Here is a 25494-nt window from a genome sequence, read left to right as displayed (position 1 = left end):
GAAAGCTTCAGAACTAGCGCTACTAGCCACGGGTGTACTAATGGGGACGAAATGCGTACGTCTCAACTCAGCCCGCATGCAGTCTTTGCCTCAACGGGCGCTTTCTAACCATTCCGACGGCGCCGAAAAGGGCAAGGAAGGCGCCAAGAGGCACGATTTGCGTCGCCGTTATCAGGAAAATCTTTTGCTGATAAGGGGGGTATTTTGAAGCATTCTTTAGCAAAACTTTTCACTGGAAGGTGTAACCATGGTGTAACATTAGGCTGCGCGAAAAGGTGTACACTTTGACTCCCTTGAGGGTGTACGTGCTGACTCTCTTTTGCAGGGCTATACCTACATCCTTTGAGGGAAAAGTTTCGCTAAAGAACGCTTGAAAAGACCCCCCTTATCAGCAAAAGATTTTCTTGATAACGGCGACGCAAATCGTGCCTCTTAGCGCCTTTCTTGCGCCTTTTGGTGCCTTCAGAATGGTTAGACAACGCCCGTTCAGGCCAAAGATTTTCGGGACGCTCAAAATATACGCCCCTTCACATCCACAAGCCTGCGAAGCTGTAATTAGCCACGCACTACCGAGTTTCGCGTAATTAATTAACGGAGACAGTAATTTAGAAATCCGCGGACGTTTCAGCAAACTTGCCGTGTTTTGACCATAGTGCACAATACTTCGGCTCGAAGGGTGAGAACTTTCATGTTATTGGGCAAATCTTTTGCTGATAAAGGGGGTCTTTTCAAGCGTTCTTTAGTTAAACTTTTCACTGGAACTGTGGAAGTATAAGCCCCGCAGAAGGGTGTCAGTCCTTGCACCCGAGAGAGAAAGAGAGAGAGAAATATGTTTATTGGAGGGGTTGGCCTAGGAAAGTCAGAATTTGCTCCTTTGCGTGCAGCGTAATGTTAGACCTTTTGAGGGAAACGTTCACATCCCGTGTGTAAGTTTTCTCTTCGACGTGAGTTTTCATGTGATCTTATTTATTCGTATTCAGAGATCTTAGTGAGTGAGGGTTTGTTCTAAAGCGTAGTTTCCCATCCAAATTCCCTTTTATATTCATATTTTTCATTTTTTTCTTTTCAGTTCTGTACATACACGCCACTGTGCTCAAGCTGGCGTAGCCAGCGAGCTCAGGAGCCTTGATAGAGGCAGAAAATATTTAGAAAACTCTTTTATTTTCGCAATTGAAGCAAGGAGTATGAGCGACATGGCGAGATGCTACGACGTCATGTTTTGGCGGCGTGAAGGATTGCAAGCTTGTACAGAACACGGGCAGGCTTGGACGCGCTTCGGGTTTGGAACTTCAAAGAGGTGTCCTGACTTGTCGAACAAGGCCAGCGCGCTGACGCTAAGTGAATGCAACATCTGAAAAAAAAAAGAACAAGAAGAAAAAGCCAAAGTTACACATATACAACAGTCAGGAACGGAAGCAGCTGCGGGCTGGCGACCCGGTTTATTACAGCTCCATAGTAGGGAAGGGAGCAGGCCGATAAGCATCCTTAGGAACCACATATTACATGAAATTAGTTTTATAGACTTTCAGTCATGCTTCTACGAGGTCACGGCTTCGATTCCCGGCCGCGGCCGCCGCTTTTCTGATGGAGGCGAAAAGCAAAAACACCCGTGTGTACGAGATTTCGGCGCACGTTAGGAGCACGTTAAAAAAAATGGCAGCATCTCAACTCCGTGGATAATGGCGAGGGTGCGGAGTACAGGGACCGTGACATCCAACTTGCACCCCGAGTGAAATCCGATTTGCGCCCCGACCGTCATTCGATTTTAGTCACTTTGCCTCCGCTTGCCGTGGTTTCATATTCAGGGAAGCTCGTTGTCTTCGTAGACGTTAGCAGCAGCGTGACGCGTCTTACGTTCGTTTCCGTCCATGGCGGGAAGAGGGTATGGGATTTTCAGAACCCGCTTACATACGCGGTGCACCGCGGCGCCATCTCGTGTTTCCGCATAGCGCCATTTAGCGTAGTTCGATGCAGTCACTGTGTATTACAACTTGATCACAACCTGACTACACCGGTGCTTTTGCGCGTTTTCTCGTATTGACACCAGGCCATTCTTCCCTCGAGGGAAACGAGGCGGCACACGCCGCTGCCCGCACTCTTACATTCCGGGCGTTTTCGTCGACGGGAGAGGACCTTTCCGAACCCTCCATCTATCCCCCAGTCTCTCCCCGATACACTAAAATCTTGTATCATTATCGCCAACTGCGGCTTCAATACCCTCCTCCTCACCCATCCCTCAGCACACAGGCGGCTCGCATTTGGCGTCGACTGCAGACCAACACATTTTACAACCCCACGATACTCCACTACACCTCTCCCTCCACTTACCCCTACAACTGCCCTTCTTGCTTCGTCCCAAACACTACCTACCACCTGGTGTGGGAATGCCCCTACGCGCCAAACCCCCTCCCTTCCCCATCCACTGAGCAGTGGGAGCGCGAGCTGGCCAGCTCACGGTGCGAGGACCAAGAACGCCTCATCACTCGCGCCCAAGCAGCTGCGCTAGCTCGCGGCTATCTGTACTGAGAAAGCCACCCACTTTTATGCTCAATAAATGTTTTCCAATCAAATCCAATCTCGTTGCTAGATTATGTTAGTGCCTGTTTTCGAGTGTTTTGGAGTGCTCTTGTACTCTTTTAGATAGTTTCCACACAGATTTTCGCTTAATGGCAGTGTGCGCACGGATTGACGCGGACGGACATTGGGAGGTCCTAAGGTACTCCGCACCCTTACAGGCGAGGGAGTAAGCCGTTTGGCTCTCGGGTACTAACTCACGGTCGTAGCCCAATGGGTAAGACGACTGACACTACCTATGTCTGGTCTGCCAAACACAGGCTCGAATCCTGCCGGTGCCTGTGTGATTTTTTGCGATTTTTTGCGATTACGGACGCGGACGGACATTGTGAGGTCCTAAGGTGCTCCGCACCTAAAAAAACGCGCCTCGTCGCCTGCGTTGCGTCTGCGCGTTAAGCGATACGATCAATCAATCAATCAATCAAGCTTTACAGCGCAGGGTATACAGAGCAACACTTCGCCTTCCAGCCAACCCCTCTACAATACGCTTACTCTCAACTGGCACCGTTAACACGATCCCCCAGCCCCTCGAAGACCACCGCCTTAGCCAACTTGCTTGTATATCCACAACCCCCTAAGGTTCGTTCCTCCTGCATTAACTGAACCTCACTGCTCCACTTCGACAAGGCCACTGAATTCTCATATGGATGACTTTTGACATGCACGCTGGCTTTCTCTAATGCTACCTTTTACGGCCCTTACGAAATAATTTCTTATGTCATTCGGTAAGTTGGCTTTCCGAATACGGGGTTGGTGAGCCTCACTACGTTGGAACTGGAGTGCACCAAAGGAGCATCGTACCTATGCGCCTCCTGGACAACGTCGAGAAGGCAGAGAGGGGGCCAGCTGGCAGGCGCCTCTGCAGCATCCCAGGAGGCTGTTGATGCGGCGACCAAGCGCCCAGCCTCGCGTGCAGGGCCTTCGCATATCGCAGTCCAAGTCTGACGCCCACGATGGAGAGCCTGTGTGTTCATGGTAACCACAGAGAGGTGTTTTACGTAAGCTTTGCCATTGCCGCAACAGTGCCGCAAATGGCTATGAACCAGCCCATCTGGTCCACATCGCGTGCATCTCACAGGGAGTGAACCAGCTGCTGGCAAGGGCAGGGGGTGCTCACACCAATGAGCCCTCTCCATTACCAGGCATGTACGGGCTACCAGCACTATATACCTTCTGGGCCGAGCAGTGAAAAGCCCTCGCCTAGCGCAAGCACCTGCGGTGCTCGCGATCCGACACATCCGCACACGGGGCTCCCCAGGCGCAGAACCTTTGCCCGAAACAGGCAGCAGGCACGCCCAGCTGCAAGCCCTCCAGGCGGCCCTGCGACATGTATATATAGAGCGACTTCAGGTGAACCACGGTTTACTCGATTGTGACCAGCCCACGTCCCCGGGACCATCGCCATACCTCGACTCCGAAGGTAACCCAAGAGAAAATGTAACTGGTCCCAGGTGGTGTGTGGTTAAATTCCCATTTGGGCCCAGCTGGTCCTTGCTGGCCCCAACTGGTACCAGCTAGTTGCAGCTGGGAATTTAACCATAAAACAGTGGTACCAACTACTATTTTCTCTTGGGAAGGTCACAGTTCTGCAGCAAGAATGAGATTTTTTCATTTAGTTGTTCTTGTCCCAAATGCAAAAGAAAATCTTTGGCATATAAGCATTCTACGCCCGTACAGCAGCTTCCAGTGTAAGGACAATGGAGCTCATTCTGTGCAGTCTGCATCGAATTTATGCAATTACGTTATAACATAATTTACGTTACTTTAGCCCCACGTTTTATTTTTAAGATAAGACCTGCACTACAAATATATGTGTAGCGCAGGTGCTTTGTTAAAAAAACGACAGGCTATGAATCATGAATACAAGAAGCGTTATATCGCTAGCAATAATTTCAGCAAATACCAATCCTAAACACACAGATATAAGCACAAGAACGGCGCTGTTAATGGCGAAAATTACATGAACATGGCAGGATTACCCCTCACGCAAAGCGGAATAATTCAGCCATCGGTATTTGTCAAGCCATGCCAGTTGTGATTTCCGTTTCTGTTTTGAGTCTCTAATGCAGCCCATCTCGTAGCTTCTATCAGAGCTCTGAGCGAACATAAGAAGCTGGTCGACATTTCAGTACAGCCCAAACATCGAGTCTGCTGTACTGAGCTCCCTCTTGGGGTTCTGAAATAGTTGCATTATTCTCTGTCAAGTATTCAATGCTTCGTGCATAAATGCCCTATAGCCTACCTGAAGGCTCGTACTATACAGTAACTTTTCTAGGGCGGCCATCCCTTTAAGTGTAAGAACCACTCTGGATAAGGCATAGCAAGCCACTGCTAAGTTCATTATTCAATGCCATATCAAACACTAAATTTAGCAAGAAAAAATAATAACACAAATACGGCGGTGTGTGACCATGCTCTTGCGGTTAGGCATGTCCTGTGCAAGTCGAGCAAAATCTTGCCACATTTGGAATTCTGTCGTAAGATCTGAGGAAGGAATCATAATAAGGTTCTACCAGTTTGGTTTCAAACATTAAGGAAATGACAAACTTTTTAGCGCACTCATGCACTGCCACTGTTCAGCCGAATACAGACTGCCGGTTTAGTCTTTACAGTGTAAGAGCATGGATGGTTCTGTAATGTATAGGGCACATAAGAATTATGTAGTTTTCGTTAGTGACACGGGAAATGGAAATTAAGTTGGGAAGCTCCTTAGTCCACCAAAAAACAGAGCATTGGACAGTCGTACAGACCCAGCATGACCTTTGGGCATGATGCGATGCTCGAAACAAGTCAGCATTTTGTTTCCGGAGTGCACCAAGAAAACATGCGTAATGGCATGGTCACGCATACATAAATGCTACAGACTACCACGCTTCAGCATGAAACGGACAGTAATGCCACAGTTAAAGTATTCCATTGGATAACAGAGGCCCTGATGTTCAAACTGAAGCATGGCTACAGGATACAACATGATAGACACAGAAGAGGCTACAACATGATAGAGCGGCTTAAACTTGCAGAGTTGATAATTTCTCTGTCATTTTGGTTACTGAAGTAACGCTGACGATTGCTGAAAATTTCCTTCATGTGACATTTTAGAATGTATACGTAACCGTTGTGGATCCAGGCAGAATTACATCAGCGCGCGTGTGGGTGATGTGATGCACACACATTTGGGGGGGGGGGGGGGGAGAGGGGTGAGGGCAAAGGTGTGCTGGTGCTCTTGAGACCACCAGCAAGATTGGAGCGTCCGCCAATCTTGCTGGCTGTCACTCCAGCAAGATTGTGTTTTGTGTGTGACCGCCTACGTGTATCCGGCTCGGCGGAATATCATGCCGGGAATTGTGTGGGAGCGGCTCGTCTCAGTGACAATGTCGCGCCTATTCATCGACCTCATACGGAAAGAATTGGCACGGCGACAGCTGGACACTGCCGGTTTCAAAGAAGAGCTCATTCGGTGACTGGAAGCCGACATTCGGCAGCAGCATGAAGCTAGCCCCCCGGTTGAAGCGAAGGCTTCTGCCTCGTCCGCCGCGGTGCCTTTGACGCTAGACTCAGCCACCGTACTTAGCCTTGACAGACACAGTGCCAAAGATTGCCTGCAACATGATCCGTTGCCTTTGCCAGAGCAGCCGCCATAGCAAGTGTTAGTAGCCCAAACATTGCCCTCAAGAAGTGCCCCTGTCGCATGACACCGTCGCATCCGACGCGGTGTTCGCGCGCCATCACCCCAATATTCCATCGTCCCGCTTCGCAGCCAGCCCACTCCCAGCCAGCACGCAGTTATAAAAGGTAAATTGGCCGAACACAGAGCTGTTTTTGCTTGTTACAGCGATGATCTTGACCATATCACTGATATGAAGCTCCGTGTTTACCTGCTAGCGCGTTGCCCTACAGTCGGAGCTCATACCGGTACGATGCAGAAGGAAAGCAGTTCCTGAAAACTCAGGGGCCCTAGTGAACCATGGCTTTCAAAGGGGAATGTAATGAGCTACAATCAAAGCCATCATCCGTGCCTTGCTCATCGCAGCCAAGCAACCGCTAACTCTACAGCTTCTGTGCGAATTCAAAGCGAGTAAAGGCCAGGAGCTTCCATTCAAACAGTACGGCTTCTGTGGCCCCCTCCGCTTCCTTCTGAGCCTCCCGGATGCCGTACGCTTGACGCGGGTGGGTGGCGAAACCAAGTTATGTCAGGCCAGTCCTCACAAAGGAAGTCAAGCGCATACAGAATTCCTTCAACAGCCAGAAAGAGTTCATGCTGTCGGTGAACCACCTGCCAACTACTTTCAGCCCAGCCAACAGTAAGCCCAGCATGCCGAAAACTTTGTCCATGGACAGAAAAAGTGAAAAACGCTCGTGAGCGAGCCACCTACAGGTTCCAAGCCCGTCAACAGCGCCAACCAGCCGCGACCTGTGCAGCAGCCAACGCCCAACTCGAGCCATCTGTGGTACCATAAGAGACCAAGGACGAATTGTGCGGCACCTGGCTGACCACTTCGTGAGTGGCATCGATGTACTTCAGCTGGACAAAGCCCATGCCCGAAAGTTTGGCAGCAGCATCGACCATTCAGCATTTGGCTACAAAACGAGCAAGGACTTCCTGCGTAGCAATTGTGACATACTGTGTGCCACATGATGCTCTATTTGAGAGGGTGTCGGCAACCTCCTCTCCAAGGACAACTGGCACGCCTTTCACGAAACTCGAAGCCAAGGCTAAGGCCCTTACCACGCTTCAGTGTGCATGAAACTGCCAGTGCAAGGAAGCAGGACAGTGTAGACTCACCTCTGCAGTCAGTGCAGCCGCAGCTTAAACGGTAAAATGCGCTTATTGGCTGTCTAGCCACCTAGATGACTTGGTGCACGAGTGAAGCGTGCGGCAGTGTTTCCCCCGCGTGTATGAGTGTTGTGCCTGTTGTGGACAATGCGCGGATATTACTGTCCGCGAGACGTGGTCAACCAAAGTGGGGCGGAGTGCGAGCAGCCAGCCACATGTGCTGTAGTCATTGGGTGTTCACTTGCGTCACCTTCAGTGCCATTACGCCACGCAGCTCCAGGCCCATGTGAGGTATGGGACACGCTTGCTTGTTTGTGCTTCATTTGTGCCTACCTCCGGTGTGGTCAATCGTGTTGTATAATGTTCAAATAAATGCTTTCCTTTAAATAACTCCCATTCACCTCGCCATGCCACCTGAATGCCCCAGCCTCCACGCCCAGCCCTCACAGTACTGCATACGGTGTAATTCATGAATTGCGAGGAGGACCAGAGATAGCGCAAATTAAAAGTAATGTGGTTTTAGCAGCACAATTTACAACAATCAAGGCCTAAACCTGAAAAATAGTTGCAGTGATTTCATTGAATCGGCAGTTTTGAAGATCCACGGCGGGTAAAATGGATCACAAAGAAAGAATCTGGCTTACATGTTTAAAAAAAAAAGCATAGTAGAGATAGAAAATGTAGGCGATTTCTTGCTGAAGTTAGATGTCGGGGTTTTTTACTATAGAAGTGTAGAGCATGTGTGTGCTTAAATTTGTTTTGAGATAAGGCGTGTTCAGAGATATTTAAGCGCAAATGTCAAGGAAGGCATTTCTAGTAAATTTATCATGAGTGGTTTTCAAAGTGTTAAGACGCATAAAAAACAAATAGGCTCGGGTAACACTTTATTACCATGTCTCCAGATAAACCTCTCTCAAGAAACGTTTTTAAAACCTCTTGGTGTAGCATAAGCTTGTGTTGTTCTCAGCAAGATATCTTTTACACGTTCACAAATAAACTTCTCAGAACTGCTAGCGGTAAACGTTTGCAAGATGTTTTCACGTAGAGGTAGACGATTGTAGCTGTTTCAGGCTGTTTCAAGACGTCTTCAAGACAACTTGTGTTTCATGGGGTGGCACGTTGTACGTGCCACAGTTGTCGCGACGACGTCTGTTTTGCGTTGCTGTCTCCTTCAGTGCGTTAGAAAACAAAAGGTGCAGAACCACTGATGCTGGGTGCGGGCGCGGGAATAACAAATCATTTTCCGCCTCGCGTCGCAGGCAGAACGCGGGCTGGTTGTCCGAGTACTGCTCAATCCGTGCGATAGGTATATGGCAACGAACGCTAAATTACGCCCAGGAGGTGAAAAGATACAATGGCCAGAACCAAGGAAGTGAGTGTATTTTGTGAAATAAAATGGGAGGCACGGATGTCGTACTCTGACATCTCCATTTTTGCACGGCTGCGGAACACGACACTTCGACTGCGGCGCGAACTTCGACGGATCCCAGAGCTCAATAAATAAAGATGTTTTCTGTCTCTCCCGTCCGAACACTTTTCCTGCACGATCACCCTGCTGCGCGTTTATGGTTGCAGGCAGCGCTGCGCGCAACGCCCGGGCGGGGACTCGTCGCCGAAACCCGAATACCCCGACGGCCCGGCAACCGAACTGAACGACGCACAATAGCGCAGGCAGGCGGGCGGCCGCATGAGGCGCAAAGAACTACCGCTTGCCTGTCACGTGAGGTGGGGCATCTCTTATCAGTTTTTATTTTTTATTTTTTTATGACTAGGCTTCTCAATAGTGACGTGACGCTCCCCCCTAAACTTTTTTTTCCTCCATGAAAAAAAAGTTCCTCCATGCAGTCCAGGGCTGCCAACTCTAGGGAAATTTCCCTAGATCTAGGGGATTTGGGTTGTCTTTAGGAAAAAAGAGAAATTTGTCAAAATCTAGGGAAACTTTTACGTCCACATGGACTATGCCTTCAGTCATGTAATGTTGTCCTTTGTTAAGTTTGTCGTCAAAGCTTGTCGTCAAACGAGATACACTAACTTTTTGGTTCTACTTGAATTCTACCTAAGTGCAACATGTATCTCGTTTGACGACAAGCTTTCCATTCAAAAGAAAGGCATTTGCATCGGCTCATGTGTAGCGCCAGTACTGTGCAGCATTTTCTTGGCCAGTGTCGACCATGACCTCAGTAACTTACTTAACTCTGACAAGGTTTTTAAGATTTTAGGTACGTTGACGATTTTCTGGTCCTCTTGAAGAAACGAGACAAAGCCCAACCCAACACTGTGACTGAAATTTTAGGCCTTTTTAATCGGGGTGGGAAGGGTTTAACTTTTACTCATGATCTACCCCTTTAAAGTAGTCTCCAGTTTTTAGATCTTAACCTTAACTTTTTAGGCGACCGCGTTTGTTGGGAATATTCAGCCCGAACCGCCAAGGAACTGCTGCCTTACGATTATGCACACTCCACGACGGTAAAGCGAGCTATAGCGGCCTTGTGTCTCCAATCTGCGCTCAAAAAATCATGTGAGCATGCCATGGAAAAAAGTTTTGGCCATCAGATGACCAGACTAGAAACCGCAAGCTTCTCGCGCTCAATGCTCACTGGCGTGGCTGAGGCTTTGCTTCGCAAAACAAAAACTCGGTTGAAAAGAGGTCACGCAGAACCTTTGCACAAAAAGACACGCCCTGAAGTTATATCTTACGCACACCGAGTCACACATAATCTAATGAAGGTCGCCACGAGGTATAAGGTCCCAGTTGTGTTTTCAGCACCGCTTAAACTTGGCACACTATGCGCGGAAACAACCCTACAAGGAAACGTCCCAAAACATGCGATAAGAAGCGTTACGCCAAATGTATATATGCATGCCGCCTTTTGTAAACTGCATTGAAGGTGTTGTGTATCAGATACCGTTGGACTGTGGCAAAGTATACATCGGCCAAACTGGTCGATGTGTGAATGACCGACTAAGAGAGCACGCCCTTTCCATGAAAAATGGGACGGGATCACACTTGCCGTCCCACTGCAAGGAATGTCACTGTGTACCCGAATTTGACAAAACAGAAATTTTGAAACGAAGTCGGGACGTCACGGCGCGTGAAGTAGCGGAAGCCTTCTACTTCAAGCGAAAGGGAGATAGCTGCGTGAGCGTGCCATCGCTGCTAATCTACGCAAAGGAGTGCGCATTCCTGGATAATTCTCTTGATGTTTGTTGATGTGTCCCCTCACCGGATGCCGGTTAAATTTTAATTTTTTCAGCCCACGTGTGTGATTACGCCAAATGCATATATGCATGCCGTCTTTTCAATAAAAACCAGGTGCGAGTTAGCGCCCGTCCTTTTCACCGTCCGTGTCTTTCGCTGCACTAAATCTTAATTCTGTTTCAAAAAGAGACTTCGAATTAGTCGAGTTTGTTCCGTGTGACTTCAATAGGAGTCCGCGAAGTCTTTCAGAACTCGATCGCTGGAAAGCCACTGAACTACACTTTTTTGGCTGTACGGAGGGCCTGTAGTCCTTTCCATAGCATCACCTGAAAACTTGTACCAGAAATTTCTCACTTTCCACGTGGCTATGCTAATCCTTACAACACCTTGTACGCCGGGCATGTGATGTGCGGTATGTAAATAGACTTTTGAGGATTTTGTTAAGGGCTTCGCTGCTGCCTATAGTGAGCACCATGTCACGCACAATGTTCATGGATTGTGCCATTTGGCATCTGATGTCGAGCATTTGGGCCCTGTGGACGCATGGAGGGCATTTCTATTTAAGAACCATAAGTCGACATTAAAGAGGATGGTGCGTAAGCCCCAGTATCCCCTAGTGCAACTGTGCTATAGGTTGGTGGAAAAGGATATAATTCCGAAAAAACCTCAAAAGGCTACAAGTTACCCTTGTTTGTCGAGTGCACATGATTCTGGACCACTTGTTGCTCCCTGTCGGAACCCACAGTTAAATAAAGTGATGTTGCCATGCAATGTGGTTCTTGGAGTTGCAAGGAACAGCTGCTGCTTGCTCAGTGATGGGTTTTCACGCTACGGGTTTTCAATGTGTTTTCATGCTACCTGAAGCTTATAAAATGTTATTGTAATGCACTTCACGGTCGCTATCGACTTTTTGCTTAACAGGTTAAGGAATAGCGATCCACGAAATTTAGCCCACCTGTGAATTGCGAGTATGGTGATAGACAATCACTTCATCTAATTGACATGGAGGATGGTGTGAGGGAAAGGGCACTGTCGACACATTTGGGAAGAAAATAGCTTAAAATATAGAGAAACATTTGGAGCATGCTCTATGCATTCTGCATTGTAAGCTAATCAGGTAAAGGTAATTAAACAAGGGCTACTATTTATTTAGCGCCCCTTGGAAGGCACTGCACCATAGCCGGCAATACTTCCCCTTTAGAGCTTCGAAAATGTAGCTGTGCAGCTGGGTGAATACATTTTTTTGCATTTTAGTCAGGTTGTCAAAGTGTAATAATGCACGAAGTTGCAATGCACCCTTTCTATAGACCAGAATTTTGCCAGATCGGCCATTTTCCGGCGACCGATGTGCCACCTGGCGAGCATTTCTTGGGGACTGCGGGGCGAGCAGACGCCGCCGCTGTCAGACGCTGCCCTGCTGTGTGTGGTTATCTGACGTCACAGCGGCATCAAAAATCGGTAAGTGTTACTTATTCGGCATGTCAGCAGCATGAAGTTTAACAGTGCTTTAAGGGGAACGTTCAAAGCGTCGGAGAGCTGTCAGCTTTGCCCATTAATCCCGTTTTCAACCCGGTAAGGCGGCGTGCCCCCCTACGTGCGCTTTGTTCTGACGGGGGTTGCCTGTGAGGTTACGTTTCGCCACACCAGCAGGATGAACGCCCGACCTTTTATCACCAACTGGTGTTTATTTTCTTCACTCTGGGAAGGTTGCCGTCATTGCCGTTACTTGGCAATGTACAGAAGCTACCGGTCCAGGCGTCATTACGTCATTGTTGGCTGCACCAACAATCAGCGTAAGCGCAAAGTGCTCATACAAGAAACGTGGGAAGTGCACCACGACAGAAGAAGTGTATGCATGTTCGGAGTCTATTTGCTGCACAAATTTCCTGCGGCCCTCGAGTGCCGCCGCGAATAAGTCGTACTGAATAGAAAAGACTTCGAACCTAGCAAATTAGCGAGAGTAAGTACGGTCGTACGCTGCTTTGGAAATGCCGTTTATTCACCCTCATGCTAAATCCTTATCACACGTTTCTGTGCTTTGAAGTTATTCTCTGTTCATTTCATCGACTGTAAGCCGACAAAAATCAACCTGACACCTATACTGCAGCTCGGGTTCGCGAAAACAGTGCGCCGAAAGTGAAATAGGAGCGTCGCGGTGGCGGAGCACGCCCGGTCGTGTCGGTAAATAGCTGTTCACGGTTCCCACCCACCGCTGAAATTCAGAACTTGTAATCAAGCAAACGGCTGTGAAATCTTGGTGTACCTAATAAGTTGCCCCGGTTCTGGCTCCAGGAAATAGTGTTATGCGGCGGCAAATATGCCTCCTGCAAATTCTTGCTACAAATGCTCAGAAGTCAGTAGGTTGGAGCATAACACTATTTCCTGCTACCCAAACAGGGGCAACTTAATAGGTACACCAAGATTTTACGGCCGTTTGCTTGCTTAAAAGAAGTCTTGCGTTTCAGCTATTTACCGTAACGACCGGGCGTGCTCCGCCACCAGGATGCTCCTATTTCACTTTCGGCGCACTGTTTTCGCGAACCCGAGCTGCAGTATAGGTGTCAGGTTAATTTTTGTCGGCTTACAGTCGATGAAATGAACAGAGAAATACCACCAGGGCACAGAAACGTGCGATAAGGATTTAGCATGATGGTGAATAAACAGCGCTTTCAAACAGCGTACAATCGTACTTGCTGGCAAATTTGCTAGGTTCGAAGACTTTGCAATTTAGCACGACGACCCATTCGCAGCGGCACTTGAGAGACACAGGAAATTTGTTCAGCGAATAGACTCCGCACATGTAGACACTTCTTTTGTCGTCGTGCACTTCACACGTTTCTTGTATGAGCACTTCGCGCTTGTGGTGATTGTTGGTGCAACGGACGGCCTAATGACGCCCGGACAGGTAGCTTCTGTAGATTTCCAAGTAAAGACAATGACGGCAGCATGCACAGAATGAAGAAAATAAACGTCAATTTATGATAAAAGTTTGGGCGTTCGTCCTGCTGGCACGGCGAAACATGGCCTCACAGGCAACCCCCGTCAGGACAAAGCACGCGTGGGGTGGCATGCCGCCTTAGCGGGTTGAGAACGGAATTAATGGGCAAAGCTGACAGCTCTCCGACGCTTTGAACGTCCCCCTTAAAGCACTGTTCAACCTTACGCTGCTGACATACCGAATAAGTGACACGGCACGGTGCAACAGCATGTGGCTGCGCTGTCGTCTGCTCGCCCCGTAGTCTCCGAGAAATGCCTGCCAGGCAGCTCATCGATCGTTAAAAAATTACGGCGTTAAAAAGTATATGCTTTGTAAATTTGTTGTGTGTGTATCATTTTTCTAGGGTCGTTGGTGCAGTCGGATTCCAGTGACTACTAGGCTCTCCAGTTGACTCCGGTGATGACCACAGCATGCGTCGCCTCACATTGCACTACGATGCATTTACTTGAGCAATAAATTACCACCACCAGCATATTTTACATACTTGTGTCATCACGAGGAGGCTTTGGCAGTACTGGTTTTAAATTAATGCTACACATTTTAGCATAAAGGCTGTACCCAGTGGAGATTCTAAGGGTACACAGAGTGACATACCTTGGCAAAAAGTCAACTGCATAAATACCTCAGGGATGGCAGTACAAGCCCACGCCCCTCCTTTCTCAAACACCCTGTGCATATATAACACCTAGCAAAAAAACGCATGGCTAGAATGTAGTCCTCAAAATGTCCTGACATCATACAGTAGTCCTGTGAATGTACTCTAATCATCCTTGGCTTCCTTTTGAGGATGTTCTGACGATGTCCCGAGGCCGGACAATAGGACCTTTTTAGTACCAATTGAGTATCAGAAGAGGATGTACTGAGGACATCATTATGTCCTCAACAGAACGTCCTCGGGATGTGCTGAGGATGTGTTTGTGTTGTCTTGGTAGTGCTGCCGTCAACGCCAAGCGGGAATCTCGAGGGACTGGAGCCGCTAACCAATGACAGCCCTGCACGGTGGCTACGACTACCAGTCCGCGCTCATACTGGTCGTCGTCCCGCGACATAGGTGTCTCGCTGCAGCCATAGCCATGGGCATCTTACCACAATTGCACCTAAAACTTGCGTAACAATGCTGCGCCAAACAACGTGCTCAAAACGTCATGGATCTAAAACAGTTTGTACCCGCAGCCGGTCGCCTGCATGCACGAGTCGCAAGAGCCTTCTCGCCGAGCGCTTATCTTGTAAGCATCGCCACGTCATCTAAACCGTGGCCGCGGCCTGTGCCCCTTTCACAACCCGTACGCTAACCCGCACGCTTTCTAATAACCCGCACGCAAGCTCGTCCCCTCCTTCACCCCCAGCCAAGGCCACCAGAGGCCCGTGTACTCACCGGTCGCTCTCACCGGACTGACCACGACTGTTTACTCTAATAACATGAACGCAAATATACCTGGTCAGTTAATAGCGTACATAGTATCTTCGCGCCTCGTGACGTGTTTGTCTTTATACAAGCAAGATGCACGAGTATAGAAACAATCTTAATATTGTAGCCCTCTACTGGGGAAACACGCCCCAGTAAATATCTTTACATCTTTTCAAATTATACAAAATATTTAACTAATTCTCTGTTTGCGCATTGTCAAATTAACGGTTGAAGGTAACCCAGTAGCGTAAGTAGTTTCCTTCTTTTTCAACAACGCCAACGACGATCGTTTAATCCATGAAAGCAGTTCTTACTCCCGTGTACGTGTGGTGGTCACATCAGCGCCGCCCTGCAGCGGTCACTGTAATCATGAGCTAGATGTGTGCTGCCTGCACGACCAATCTTAGGTTCAACTAAAGAATTTTGTCATCATCATCATCATCGGCGCCGCGTAGACTAGACGAAGACTACAGAAAGACAACGAGACAATGCACAACTTCTTCATTTTCATCTATCTGCGCAATGAACGTTCAGTGTGACAGAGAAAAGAAAACATGTCAAGGAAACAGGCGGAAATCATGGCTTCTGCCCTGTTTTCACAAATAAAAGCTTCATTCATTCACTACTGTTCCCCGAATTCGGGGTCACAAAATGTTTCTGGAGTAGATACACAGTGGAAAGGGGCGTTAGAGTAAGGGAGGAGAATGGTAGAGCTAAATGAGAATGGCCGAAAGAGAAAAGTCCCGGGACAGAGAAAGAAGCAAATCGTTCAAAGAACGATCACGCCCTTCGCACTTGCCCCCGAAATGCCCAGCTTCTACCGTGTTGGACTGTAATAGCATTCCCCTATAGCTGACCATGTCGAATATCCATTCAGCGTGGTTATCACAATCACCGCTTCGCGAAAAGACTACAAAATCCCTTTCCACGAACACGACCAGCTTCAATTACACATTCTTCACATTCTGGGTCAAACGTTATAAATAAACGCACGGATGGTCTTAGAGCAAATCTGTTCACCGTATTAGGCCGCCACGAAAACAAGGAACCAGCACGGGTCTGTGCATAGTGTCGTTGAAGTAAAATCTGCGATTGTTCTTGGACGTACAAAAAAGAGAAGAAAGTTCTTATACGAGAAAGAGAAAAACCGTAAGCACCGGGTCATGACCTCTGCACCAAGTCGCATTGCTCCACCGGATTCATAGGCGTCCCGGGCAGGCACTGGAAGGCTTGCGCGAATTCAGGGACGTACATCAGCGGCAGGTTACAGGCTGCAAACTCAGTCACTTCGGTCTTGTGTCCGCTGCACTTCATGAAACAGAAGGCCATGAATAGCAGCTGCCTGCCGCTGAAGCCCTCGAGCCCAGGCAGCTTCTTGTTATCGCTATGCCCAATGGAGGAATCGCCTTCGTACGCATTCAGTACGGCACCGATGGCCAGGGCTTCGGCCAAGGCGAGATAGAAGTTAGTGCCGACCGAGAACGGACTAGCATCGAAACAGCCCAAAAGCAGCCTTAAATGAAACTTCCTTCGGTAGGCCTTCATCACGAGCAAGGACAGGGTCCTGGCCACTTCGGCTCCGAGTCCACCGTAGTTGACAGCGGGGACGAGGTTGGTGTCAAAGAGCGGGAACGACAGGGCGTGTGGCAGAAGCTCGAGGTCGTTGCGGTTGTAAAGCGCTACAGACAGCAGGAACGTGGAAATGCCAACCGAAACAGCCGTTACTTCGACATCTTCCTCACCGCTGTCGTATGCGCTCCTGGCCAAGACCAACGACGACGTGTTGCGGAGGTTGGCTACCAGAGAGTCGTCACTCAGGTCCAGAGACCCGGCCCAGGTGTCGTCTTGGACGCTACCGCTGTCGTGGTCGTGCTCCCCCTCGAACGCCCTGAACGTCGTGTCGAGCGAAGTCCAGTCGCCCACGACGGTGACGTTCGGCTCGCTCTTTCCCCACCATGGCAGGCGCTCGCTGAAGGACATGCGCACGGACAACGCGAGGTGGCGGGCACGGTCTCGGGAGGAGGCCTTCAGTGCACGGCCAATCAGGCCGGAGAACACGGCCGTGCGCGAGATGGCGTACGCCCGGCCGAAGCAGAATGCCACGTGGAAAGCGAGGGCTCGCTGGATGTCCCCGTCGTAGAAGTTGGTGATTAGCTGTTGGTTGGCTAGGAGCACTGCAACCTGCGGAACATAAAATAAATGCTTCCAGATGTCCGACTCCCCTAGAGTGCTTTAAGCACGCTCCATCTGCCCGGTCTCTGCGCGAAAACTGAAAAGAAAACAAGCTAGTGAACTGTGAACCACATATGAACAGCGAACATGCGCATTAATATGCAGAGAAAGAGAACTGTGTGAACAGGGAGCACCGCTGAACTGCTCTTTCCCCTACCTTTTGACCTCTCTCCCTCCAGGGCATCTGGCCCCCTTACCTCAATAAAGCCATTCTCTCTCTTCCAGATGACCAACAAACGCACTTATCCAGTGCAGAAACGGTGTCCGGAACCATTCATGTGGTAACGGTTTACCCAGCAGGGCTGGTTCGGCTGCTATGGGTTGCACACCATCGCCAAAGAGAACACGATTGACAGAAGCGCAGTCCAAAGAAGTGCTCGAAACGTCTGCGTGTTGCTGGCCCGAGATGTCCGCGTGTGCCGGGTGACTTTCAAGCTCGTTTGCAACCTATAGCTCCAGGGGTTAGTTGTAAACAGGTTTGCGTTCTGTTTAACATTCTTATTCTTCACTCACCGTGTATAGTTACTGAACGGTGCTACTCCTAACAGCGTCGGTGGCCATCAACGTCTGTAGTACAGGACCTTCTCAATCTTTTAAATTTTGTATGTCTGATCGTCGTTAAATATTTCAGATGCTGTTCGGCTTGCCACATGCAATAGTGCTGTTTTATTTAGCTTCTTGGTTGACACCATGAATGGAGGATGGCGGCGACGGCAATGGCGATGTTCGTTCTCGGCCGCGAGGTGCATGGCAACCAGGCGCGTATTTTGACAGAAAAGAAGTCTCAGGTCTTGGGTGTGCTTTGTAATGACAAGATTTGTAACGCGCCATTTAGCCTCACATATTGCTAAACCTGCCCAAATTTGGTAAACCGCTAATCGGCTTCTTTACTCTAAGAAATTTGCCGTAAAGGAGTAATAACGACACCAGTCATCAGCGCGGTATAGGTCCTCGGAATTGCACTGCTTCATGATGTGCTACCCGAAGTCCCGTGTTTATGTTTGTCATATAAGCCTTTCTGCAATGCAATGCAGTGCTTTTTTTCTGGATGCGTAGTTGTTTACGCTTTTCGAGGGAAGTGTTAACTATGGTAATAGGTTGCGGATTTTTTAAGTGCGAATGCACTTTATAAGCGACCCTGAATTCCGGTGACCGCCGTCCGTCCACATAGCAACAGCTGCGGGTGCGCGCGCTCCTCGTCTTCCTTGGCAACGGGGGGAGATGGGCGCGCGCTGCCTGGCCGCTGACATGGCACATACCCACGTGGGGGATTGGCCAGGAATCTCCTCGTCTTCCTTGGCAACGGGGGGAGATGGGCGCGCGCTGCCTGGCCGCTGACATGGCACATACCCACGTGGAGGATTGGCCAGGAATCGGGCGTGAGAAGGGCTAATGCACCCGCTTAAAGGAGTACTGACACGAAATTTCAAAGCTGAGATCCGCTCTAGCAATCAAGTACAACGACAACACAAATAGGTGTCTGTGCATGGCACATACCCACGTGGGGGATTGGCCCGGAATCGGGCGTGAGAAGGGCTAATGCACCCGCTTAAAGGAGTACTGACACGAAATTTCAAAGCTGAGATCCGCTCTAGCAATCAAGTACAACGACAACACAAATAGGTGTCTGTGAATAAATGCATGTTTCTTTCCTTGTAGTTGTGTGTGTGTGTGTGATCTCTCTTTCGCGAACATTACCGAACCGCGCAAATTCAACTCATGCATTCGCACTTTCACATTCTTCCCCTCGGGGAAATGCGGGGAAATTTTTTTCTGTGTGTGTACGAAGTCTGTGCAAAGAAGAGGAACATAGTGGCCTACTGCATTCTCAATTAAGAAATATACGTCGTGTTGCCTTAACGTAGTTACAGGATAGACCTGCTCCCGAATATTGTTAATGGGTAAATGGCGAATTCATCTTACCTGAACTGTATACCACGAGACGAACAGATGGGCTCCGGCTTCTCCTATCTTTCGCCACAGCTCGAAGAAAGTGTGTACGTAGTCAGGGTTCGCTGTGACGAGCTCGATGGCGATTCGCCCCGCTCTCATGTCACTGAAGCCGAGTCCGCTCAGGATTTGCTCCCAACGGGTGCGGGACAGTGGCGTGTCGAAGACGTTCTCGACGGGGGCATGCTGCATGTCGGGCCTGAAGTAGGTGCGCTTCAACTGCGCCTTCGTGCCCTCTTCGATAGCGCAGACGTCTTCGAAGGTCACCTCGTCCGCACCACTGCTGCGATTCTGGGCAGCGAGCAGCTTCTTGCGGATAAGCTCGAAGTAGGCTCTCCCAGTGGTCGTCGTTTGCGACTGCGAGGTCCTGTTGAGGATGTCGATGATGGTCCTGCCTTTGTTGATGGCCAGCGTCAACTTGCCGGGCTGGCGAGGAGGGTGCCGGAGGGGCAGCACGCGGACGAGGACATCCCAGCCAAGGCTAAGCGAGGAGGCCAGGATGGTGTGCAGCACGTCGGGGTTGCCCGAGCGCCGTGGCCACGTGATGCCCACTTCCTCCAGCGCCTGCACGACGGCCGGCAGCTCGTCGTGGCTGCCCTGTAGGACGCCGTTGCAGCTCCGGTAGAGGGCGATGCCGCGCTGCGCCCGGTTCTGTCCAGTCTGCGGAATGGAAGAAACAGATCAGCTGGGGAGGAGGATGAGAAAGCGAGAAGGCGAGTAGGATAAGAAGGCGTGGAGCCCAATTTGCTGTCCTGCACTCGGGGAACGTCATTGAGCATAGAAAGGACACCGCAGGTGAAAGGTGTAAACAGGAGCGGAGGTTTGTGTACACTCATAGGTTTATTGAGGAGAGCGTATAGACGCCACGAGAGCTGAAGTGGAGGTTTTAATCCTCGGTTTACCTCGCACTTGAAGCAGAATCACGAAAGTGTACTTGGACCAGCTCCTCTCAGCTTTATTGCTACTTCAGCGCGTGGTCATTGCGCAGGATGAAAGGAAGGCGTGCGTTTCCTATAAGCCCGTCTCGGCGCCTTCACCCGCTAGCTAGGTTGTCAGTGCTGCCAGGTGCTGAGCAATGCGTTAAAGGCAAATACGATGGTGCGTGCTAACTCAAAGAGAGATGGAGATATGCTGGCGCATATTCAACACTGAAACCATCCTTGCAGCACTTTTCGCGGCTGCGGTTGGCGCGTATCGTATCAGTAACTACGATGTCACGCACTGGCTAAAGGAGCGTGCAAATGTTTCCCCAAGTGTCTGGGGCGGCGCCATGTTACCGCATTCTTATGTATCTGCATAAGTAGGGCCGACGTTAGAAAAATAGCTTAGGAATTGTACTTTTGTATTTTAATCTTTCTGCCCCATGATATGCACAAACATGCATTTACCTGGCTAATCTTTGTACTACGTTCTATCGCCGTTACCGCAGAACTTCAACTACGCCTCCAGGACTTGATGGACGAGCGGCATGCGTCAAATTTAAAGCACGACCAAAAACATGAGGCACGTTCAGGAGGAGGGGTGCATGTTTTATGATTACGTCTGCATGAGTACTACACCCTTAACCTGCCACAGCATTCAAGCGCCGTTACCAGTCCCTCCGAACGAGAACTTAACCCCAAACATTGGTGCAGTCCCTAAAATGTTAAATTTGTTTTCACCACTCGCATGTTACGTTGATAAAGACAAAACATTGCTTTTGGAGTTCAAGCCCTGAACGCGGTTGAACAGTTTATTAAAAGTATGAGGTGTTTCATAAAAAAGTGACCGTAGTCGTCGTCGTTGTCCGCGTCAACACCAGTGGTACCAAAATGGCCACCGATGCGGTAAAGAGAAAATAAATTTGGTTCGTGGGGTATTTAAACCGGAGTCGCAAGAGTAGCAACAGTGTGCTATAGTCACAGCGCGTATCACGCTGGCAGAATGGAACAAGCATTAGACTGATGCGTGCGCGGTGACAGGTGCACGTGGCGGTACGTGCGTACCCGGCCGGACTCGACTCTCCTCCTCCCGCGAGCGAGGGAAGAGGAGAGTCGAGTCCGGCCGTGGTGCGTGGAATAGGTTGGCTTGGATGAGAGCTCCGAGGGTGGGGACGCTGAAGCGTCAAGTGCGGCCAGGCTACCCTCTCGCTGATATTAGCGCCAAAAGACTCAGAAAAAGAAGAGCCGCAAACACGATGCAACAAGTCTTCGATAATCGCTCGGCTTTCGCCCTCAAACCACGTACAGGGAGACTTAAGCGCCTGAGGAATTTTTGTCGATGCCGAGGCCTGTGGTGCTTGGAAGACAGTCAAGTTATTTCGGTACTTGTCCTCGAGTGATACCCGCTCGTCCTCGAACTCGAAATAAAACCTTAATGACCGGCTCATTCTGGCGTTGGCTTTCGTCGCAGACGAGCGCCGTCGTGGCATTTAGAAGTACACACCGCGCCCCCCATACATGCGTACATGATGAGTATACCTTTGGAACATGCGCCTCCTGGGCTGAGCGGTGCATGGTGCTAAGAGCCCTTGTGACCAGCAGCTCGTGGACGCCGAGCTGGTGCATGCGCGACCAGCCGTCGCACACGAAGCGCGTGAAGTTGTCACAGGGCCGCACCGACACGTTCAGCGAGTTCCTCAGGCGCGCGGCGTACTCGACGCATGCGGGGGACCGGCACACTTTCCGCCTTGGATCAGCGCTGGCCCGAAGTCCAGTCAGTAGGACGATTGCGCAGACCACGGCGGTCATGACCACGACCGGGACGAAGACAAAGAGAAGCTGCCTCGGGAACTTGATCGGTGTCTGCTTTCTGCCGTCCTGCAGGTGGAGCACATCGCCCTCTCATCAACCAACGAACTAGAACTCCAGCCGACGAACTAATCAGTAGAACCCGGCCATCCATTCATCAATAAAGAAAAACTTCTCCACTGGTCCAGGCGTTTTTGTTTGTACGACGCAGGAAGTCGTTGCCCATCGAGCGAGGACCCCTTTTTTTCCAGCAACGGTAATTGTGTCATCAGAAGCGAGTGTCAGCTTTTAAGGCGCAACCACATGCGACGTTTTGGTCGCGTTTGGAGACCGTCCGCGGCGACGCGCGTTCAGCGCGCGCCACCAAATACACAGCAGCGCGCTCGGAGCGCCGGTGTCTGCGCATCCCAGATTTTCGGTCCGTTTTCGGCGTCTGCGCCGGATGTTGCTGTCCTCAATTTCCGGTCCCCCTCCGCACGCAACATGGCGGCTCTTTATTTGGCGGCTCTTTAGCACTTTATTTAATAGAACATCAATTTAACGTGTTTTGTTTGTTGAAGTTTTGATTATTCTTCAGTTTATTAAGAATGACTTAAACAGAACGATGCTGCCTTTACCAAAGTAAGTCTGGCAACTTGGATCGGAGAAGCGCTCTTCGCGCGTCTCATGTGGTTGCTCGCCCTCTCCAACGCCCGTTCCGCGTCGGCGCCAGGCGCCGCAGACGGTTGCAAGACGCGGCCAAAACGTTGCATGTGGTTGCGCCTTTAGACTTCAGCTAGCGCACCCACGCCAACAAACGTAAGAATTCAGAATAAATTTCCGTTTCGAACAAAGTGCTAGGATTATACACCGCAACTGTGCGGCCCTAGCGTCACTAAATAAAGGCTTTTAGAGTATCGGCACTCTTTTCTCTTATTGTTATGTGCCGCCAGGGTTTTCATTGGTCGGTCGGCACCACGTGATATTTGTGTACATGGGCGCAGCCACTTTGTTTCTGAGCGCCTCTCCTCTCTCTCTCTCTCTCTCTCTCTCTCTCTCTCTGCTGTGCGGACGCTAGAGCGGCCAGTCTCACTCTGCCCGTTTGAATTGATTGGATGTAGGGTTTAACGCGCCGACGCAACGCAGGCGATGAGGCGCGCCGTAGTGGAGGGCTCCGGATTAATTTTGACCACCTGGGGATCTTTAACGTGCGCCGAAATCTCGTACACACGGGCGTTTCTGCTTTTCGCCTCCATCAGAAAAAGCGGCCGCCGCGGCTGCTGAGCACAACCCGCGACCTTGTGCTCAGCAGCGCAACGCGCCTTAGCCCCTGAGCCACCGCGGCGGGTTCACTCTGCCCGTCACAACAGGCGGCGGTTTCGTTGGGAGAGATGGCAACACTGACACCCAGAAACAAAATGGCCCCCAGACGCTTCCGGGTGCACGAAGTGGCGGTACTCCTAAGCGTAGCTTATTTAGTGACGCTATGCGGCCCCCCTCAGGGCGCCGCTATTTTCCTGCGATCGGTGCGCCGCCGTGCGGGCGAAGCAGCCGCTCCAGCCGCATGCCGCAAACCGGTTAGAGTGGTTAGAGTGCGTATCGTGCGGCCTATTGGGGTGTATCATGTCATTTGGAAATTGGTAAGCACGTTTTAATTCATTTCAGCTTCGCACAGGTTAGCCGTGCCCTAGCGAGTGCGTTCAAGGCGAGTCAGAACGAGCATTCCAGAAGCCCGGGCCGTACACAGGCAGCGAATGCACCGTGCCCTGCGTTGTCCTCGCTGAAATCACTGTGTTTTCCCGTTTTCCCTCACTCAAGCACAGAGCACCTGAGCCGCACAGAGCATAAAGCCTGGCTGCGCCTGCACCCCCCCTAATGCACGCTTAGACAGGCAGCCGGTGATGCGCATGCTTAAGATGGGACATACACCGGCCAAAATGTCGCTCCGGATGCCCTTCAAATTGGACGTGATAAACCGGCCAAAACGTCATACCAGGAGCCCTTTTGTAGATGACTAGGTTCGGACACATTTGCCCCACCAAACCTAGCTTTACCGTAAAAACGCAGTAAAAAGGGACAAGGCAGGCATGCGGACGATTCTTTCTGCGTCAAACGAATTAGTCGCTTTGTGCGCCATGGTAATAATAAAATGCACCGGAGCTACCTGTGGAAAAAGCACGCGACACAATTCGTCAAATGTACGGACTGCATAGCTCATGAGGTCTCACTTTCATGCGGCCGGGTATATGTAAGCAAGACTCACAGGAGCGAAGTGACCGTCTTTGAGATCATCGAGCACGCACACACCGTGCGCAGTGGACGCGCGTCAACCTTGCCTTACACTGTGCGAAATGAAACTGCTACCTCAAGCTTGATGAAACCCGCATCGTAAGACAATGTCGAGGCGCCCGATCCAGAGGGTTTATACGAGGCTTTGGCCATCGCCATAGGGGAACGAATGCGTGCGTTCGCCTTCGGCGCCGCTCTTTCAGCTGGAGATTGCGTATCTTGCAAGCTATATAAACGAAGTACCTTGGTCTCATCTAATAACGGTGTTCTGTTTAGGTCTTCGCCGCTTTAAAGGGACCCTATACAACAGTTTCGATAAGCGCTTTCACTCTTTCCTCCGCGTCTGGAATCACTGCGAAAGCTATGGTTATCGCCAACACGGAGCGTCATGCGTGATTTGCTCCTCGCACCAGATACGCCTTCCATATCTGCTTTGTTCAAAATATTTGCCTCGCGTTGTGATACCGACACAAGACCGGGTATAACGATCACTGCAATGATGTGTCTTTTTTAAAGACGATAGTCTTTCTTGGGCTACTTAAACCCAGAAATTTTGGTCTGTCTGTATGTCTGTCTGTCTGTCTGTCTGTCTGTCTGTCCGTCTGTCTGTCTGTCTGTGACTCGATTCAGCCACCCGGCCAAAGCAAAACAATGCCTGCGCAATAGTCTTATATAGTCACAGATAAATCTACCCGTCTATGTCCGGTGTAATGTTCATACTTGTCAACATTGTTAAAGAAGAACAAGACATTACGCAAATATGAGACAACAAATCAATACAGAAGTGATATTTGCAGTGTTCCTTTATAAAAAAATCAAACATGCTTGACTTTTGCGAAATTAAATACTTCATGAACTGCAGAAAAAGAATTCACTCCGCCGTCGCCTGCTGTCGCCCGCGCCACTATAGCTTCTGGCGCCATTTTACGAAATCAACCGGCAACAGTTACGCAAGGTTACACTAGATAGGTTCCACGTTCTGCTTGCAACGCACGTGGAGTAGGGAAACGCGGTTCTATAAAGTTAGTTAGTTGAAGCTTTTATTTGAAAGGAAGGCCATAGCCAATGAGGGGGTGGTTGGGGTTGGGATGGGAAGGGGGGTATATAGAATATGATCTTAGTTCGCACTTCGCACTTCACAGTTCACACTTAGTTCACACTCAGTTCAAATTTCACACTTAATTCACATTTCAAACTTATTCACACTTCACAGTTTTTGAGTCAGTGTAACGGGTTAGGCGTCGCCCTGTTAGACGACTCGCGCCAGACCACTCTTAATTGCGAAGCTAGCAAGCTCCGAAAGAAGCTCTCACCGCGGTCTATGTTGTCTGATATATCAGGGAAGGTAAACGGGCTGTGACG

General features: G+C 49.9%; 1 protein-coding gene across 1 annotated transcript; it reads right to left on the bottom strand.

The window, feature by feature from the left end:
• Positions 1–1142: 1142 nt before the first annotated feature.
• On the bottom strand, positions 1143–21802 carry LOC144145524 (uncharacterized; the record flags this gene model as incomplete). Its single annotated transcript, XM_077677178.1, is given in 6 exon segments — positions 1143–1351; positions 3376–3536; positions 3745–3894; positions 16696–17134; positions 19109–19795; positions 21595–21802. Coding segments are annotated over 5 exon segments (1645 nt in total), but the record flags the coding sequence as incomplete, so codon positions are not given.
• Between the last annotated feature and the right edge of the window lie 3692 nt (positions 21803–25494).

Source organism: Haemaphysalis longicornis, unplaced genomic scaffold (genome assembly GCF_048455015.1).
Source record: "Haemaphysalis longicornis isolate Haplotype H1 unplaced genomic scaffold, Haemaphysalis longicornis Haplotype H1 scaffold_7, whole genome shotgun sequence".
NCBI classification, from domain to species: Eukaryota; Metazoa; Arthropoda; class Arachnida; order Ixodida; family Ixodidae; genus Haemaphysalis; species Haemaphysalis longicornis.
Note: the sequence above shows the minus strand (reverse complement) of the source record. Positions and strands in the feature narration are given on the sequence as shown.